At 39.9% G+C, this 4932-nt stretch overlaps 1 protein-coding gene across 1 annotated transcript; it reads left to right on the top strand.

Annotated features, from left to right (window-relative positions):
* Nucleotides 1–504: 504 nt before the first annotated feature.
* tm2d3 (TM2 domain containing 3) lies at nt 505–4241 on the top strand. The gene is made up of 6 exons (XM_010733109.3): nt 505–680; nt 1036–1137; nt 1390–1550; nt 1848–2022; nt 2808–2883; nt 3003–4241. Exons 1-6 carry the CDS (start codon nt 575–577, stop codon nt 3166–3168), a joined length of 786 nt encoding a protein of 261 aa, XP_010731411.1. The 5' UTR covers nt 505–574; the 3' UTR covers nt 3169–4241.
* The last annotated feature ends 691 nt before the right edge of the window (nt 4242–4932 follow it).

The raw sequence follows: 4932 nt of genomic DNA, 5'->3' as shown, positions 1-4932 counted from the left end.
GCCTGTTATGCTGCATTCCTACTTATAGGAAAGATGACTAATGTAAAGCCTTATATTATCTTTTCGTTTATTTCAGTCACACTGCTGATAACAAAGCTTTTGGTGCTGCACTGCATGTTAACATCCTCCTGAAGGTTAAAGTGAACAATTTAAAAAATACTCAATGGCATTAAGATGTACAGTCACAACAAAGCAGTTATATTTATCAGGATTACTGTGAGGATGATTTTTTATTGACTATAATATTTTTTGCTGGACTCAAATGAATCACTTTGCAAAGTGCTTAGTTCAAAGCCTGTATAACAAAAGACGTACATGTACATCTGTCAGCAATAAATGTATCTGAGTAAGTGTTAAAAACACATTATCAGCACTTGGTAATAGGAACACTTCTTCCATAGCCTCTTTATGGTGTTCGGTTGAAGTCAAACCCGGGAAATAGTGCTATGTATTTTAGATATTCGTAAATCCGTGTGTGGACATTTCTTGACACTGTCAGTAAAGGCAAGCGTCGCTGACGTCGCTTTTTCCTACTTCACTTGAACGCAGCTTCGGTTAGCACACTGCAGCAACAATGGCTACTAGCTGTCAGATATGGAGACCGGACCGAGGACGGTGCTTCAAAACCTACGGAATAATTATCGTTTTGTTCATGGACCTGGCCTTACAGTGTGTTGACGGTATGTATTATCGGGGCAGTGACACAAATTACACCAGCTTGGCTCACGTATGTGGTTATCTTACAGTGTTAGCTTCCTCCTAGCGTGTTAGCATGAACTGGTTAGCTGTTTAACGACGGAAACAGTGAGCAGCGCTGATTGAACAGCAGTGTGTGTTTCAACATGTATACCTTTGATTTACTCACGTTGTGAGAGCTAACAAAGCAGCTAAGAGGCAAAGCTTGATGTTAGATGTTTTGTTAAAGCGCAGTCCTGCAGTATTAATCACTAACATGACCGATACTTGTAGATTATAGTTACATTATCGGCGTGGCTGCCTTTGTAAGTGAGTTGTGCTTTTATTTTCTTAACCCAGGGTACCTGAGCTCTCCTCATGTTGGCCAGGAGCCCCCCTACTCCAGAGATGCCCAGCATGGACCTGTCATCACCAGCCCGGTGGTCCCTGCTGCAGCCTCAGGTAAACACACCAGTCAGTATTTAATACTGGCCACCAGGTAGCTGCAATCAGGAGTGATCAGGGACTTTCTGGTGGCCTGTTTGTTGAGGGCAGAGTCATTTACCTCCAGCAGCTTTACAAGAAATTCAGAGGGGTGTATTTGCAGGCCCATTGCCACATAAAGTAAATAAATAAACCCTTTCTGATGATATTGATTGTTCTAGCTGGAAATGGAAGAACTCCTGTAACTTTATTTTTTCTACTGTTTTGCAGTGACGCCTGCAGATGAAGAGAGCTATACTGCCAAGTGTCCCAGTGGGGGTTTGTGTAGTCGTCTGCCAGCTGATTGCATTCAGTGCAATTATCAACACAACTGCACCTACAGGAAACCAGCTACTTTCACCTGTAAACCCAAAAAAGGAGTTCACTGTATAGTGAGTAGCAGTTCCTATCGTGACTCGTCTGTGTTGCATAAATGTAGAGTAAGCGTGGAAAATGTATATGTTGAAGTTTAGAAATGCTTTAGCTCATTAATTTTAGGGAAATGAAACATGGACATAACGTCACGTTGTGCTTGAAGGAACTGGAAGTTGTCTAAACGTTTCTTGAGAAAAATCCCTGCAGCACATAGTTGTGTGTGGTGAGTTTGAGGTTTTAAACAACTGCTGTGGTTTATTTTGGTAACAGTGTGTAGTGATGCTCTGTTTTTTTTTGTGCTGTTGTTTTTTTAGGGAGAGTCAGGACATCCGCAAACCAACTTCTCTCTCTCCATCAGCTGTCAGTTCTGCTGGCAGCTAGACCCATCCGAGTACCGCTGCTCAAACTCTACCAACTGTATGACCGTGTCCTGCCCACGCAAGCGCTACAATGCCACCTGTGACGTGTTAGACCATGTACATTGTTTAGGTACGATGAAGGCTCAGTTGTAAAACCGGCGCGTTTACTTTCTGTGGGATATCTCTGTCTCAATCACGTACTGCTTGCAGACATATTGTAGTTGTTTTGAGAGGAGTGAGTTTTACAGATGTTCTCATCAGGTTTACAGAATTCATTTTCATTGAAAAAGTGTTTCTGTACAGGTATAGGCAATCTGTAGGATGCTAATTATTATAATAAATCACAGTTTTTCAAAGGGACATGCACAACATGGATGTAGACAATATATGTACAATATAGTAAAAAAACAGTTGTGCCATGCTGATACATTCAAATACATACTGTATATATAGCTTAAGAGTCATTTACGTTTTTAATGTTGTGGTGTCTAAAAATAAAAATGTAGAGTTATCATTACCAGGCAGTTTTCAGACGGATCACATCTGACATTGCAGTGAAGAAAGTTGGAAATGAGCTACCAGTCCATTATCAACCAGGCACAGTTTACATAATTATTAGAGCCTGATGGTTCTAAAAGGAAACTTTTAGTCAGTAGCATGTAGGAAATGTCTTGTTTTGAAGTGTTAAAGTATTTATAGCAATGTGACAGTTCATCAGGTGCATTATTTGACAATCTTGAACCCAAATGAAAATATTTCAACAAATAATTATGTCCAATGTTGTGTTTTGTTTAAGTGTTTTTATTTTCATGCATGTTACATACGTTAAGTTAAATCTGTCTTTAGTCATGCTAATTTGTTTTCCTGAAATATTATTGGGCTTGCGTGTTCACTAAATGTCTTTTTCTTCTGCAGGTAAAAGACGCTTTCAGAAACGTTTATTTTGTAATTGGACTGGTGGATACAAATGGTCAACAGCATTAGCACTCAGGTACACCTGCCACTCTTATTTCATAAGTTATTACCAGCTTAGATGCTGGAAACAATCTACAAGAATGTGTTCGCTTACAGCATCTTTGACTGTCTGTGTTTTCTCTCATGTCTCTGTAGCATCACGCTTGGTGGTTTTGGGGCAGATCGGTTTTATTTGGGCCAGTGGAGAGAAGGCCTGGGCAAACTGTTCAGCTTTGGAGGCCTGGGCATTTGGACTTTGATAGATGTTCTTCTGATAGGGGTTGGTTATGTGGGACCAGCTGACGGTTCGCTCTACATCTGAGGCAAAGCTCTGGAGACATGGCTGGATGGTTTGTGCCCCCTGCTTCACACTGCTTCACTCTCTAAGATTGAAGATCTGAGATGCTGTGTTCTTAGCACGTCTGCCTGCCCAAGCTTGCTGTGCAACACGTCCTCATCCCATCTGCTAACAGGCAGGAAGTGTTTTCCTCATTACATCAACGATGACTCTACCCACACAATCATCAGATCAATCCCATCATCCTGCATCCATCTCCTGTAAGGATTGTGCAGATGGAGCTGTGCAGGGGGATGGAGAGACAGTAATTATGTCTCTCCGGTGGGTTTGACTTTACTGGTGGTTAGGCTCTGTCATGCTGATATATAGATAGATAGATTGCTTTCACAGACATACTGTCACCTTGTGTTGTTCCTCCCTTATTGCAAGATAAATGCATCAATGGAGGGTCAAATGGTAACCATTGCTACAGAACCTTTTTTATGGTGATACGAAACACAGTAGAGAAGATGAAAGGTAATATTTATATAAAATAGCATTAATATGCAGAAGGGAAACTGTCCTTTTTGACAACAGATAGCTGTTCTTGGGGATGAATCCAGTGTCTTTTTTTTAAATTTTATTTCGTATCTACAGTGAGTTGGCGGTGCATATCACAACTGTAAAAACATCACCCTGAGGCCTAGAGAAATAATACAATGACTTAAGTCAAATGTTGGAAGATGTTCACTGATAAAGTTCATATGTTGTATAAAAAGAATAAGAGCTACCTTATGTTCAAACAGCAACAAGATCTGGTTATACAACATTGCAACACCTTAAATGTTTTTGCACTAATGAGTTGTGGTTACTTTTGGTTTCCCGTGTTGGCGATATTGGAGATATCCTGTTATCAACTGGTCTTTTATTCTCTAACTCATTCATTTTTCACATTGTAAAAAACAAATATCTATGTACTAACACTGTAAGATTTGTGTGGCACAAACGGGCTCACCTCTCACTTCATGTAAATATGTTTTCAGTGTCAGGTCATCTTAATCTGTTGGAACACTGTAAATGACATTTTTTAAGTTATGTAAATAAAATTGTTAAATATATGTGTTTATGTTATTGTAATTCACTGTATTGACAGGTTGTCGGTGGATACACTAGAGCCGTGGTTAAATGTTTTCATCGAGTCCTTGGTTTGGTGCGGGTATGGTGCTCCGGTGGATAGTTTCATCAGGTTTTGTAATTAGGTTATTAAGGCATAAAAAGGGTACATGGTGGAAGAGACTGAACACAATTTTGACTAACGTTTTTATTTCAAAAAAAAACTCCATTTGAGCAGAAATTATGAGGTCTTTTTTTGTGTTAATTTGTAATAGAAAAGCAGCTCTACAATCATTGTGGACCAAACTCTGCTGCTTTATATCTTTGTGCAGTTTCCAGGGGCTATGAGCTTGGTTCTTCTGCTTGAATGATGTTCTCATTGCAGCCTTTGTCTGGAATTCAGAGCTCTATTATTAGCTGAGGTCATTTTCACAGATGTCTGCTTTTTCTCACATCGAACAGAGTGAGCGGTGTCAGAAGCCTATGTTATCCAAAGGTGTGTAACAGAAGGAGGTGGTCATGAGAGGGTTAACCTGGTGGTGAAACATTCAAACAGATTGACTGATTTGTATTGGTATTTTACTAAATTAGTTCTATTTAATTCAACAATGTCATTGTTTCAACTTAACTGTAGTCATGTTAGATTATGGGAAGGTGGAGGGGCTTCACAGCGGGCTGGTGGAACACATATTCTCT

This window comes from Larimichthys crocea, chromosome VIII, assembly GCF_000972845.2.
Source record: "Larimichthys crocea isolate SSNF chromosome VIII, L_crocea_2.0, whole genome shotgun sequence".
NCBI classification, from domain to species: domain Eukaryota; kingdom Metazoa; phylum Chordata; class Actinopteri; family Sciaenidae; genus Larimichthys; species Larimichthys crocea.
The sequence above is the reverse complement of the archived record's forward strand: the minus strand, read 5'-3'. Positions and strand labels throughout refer to the sequence as shown.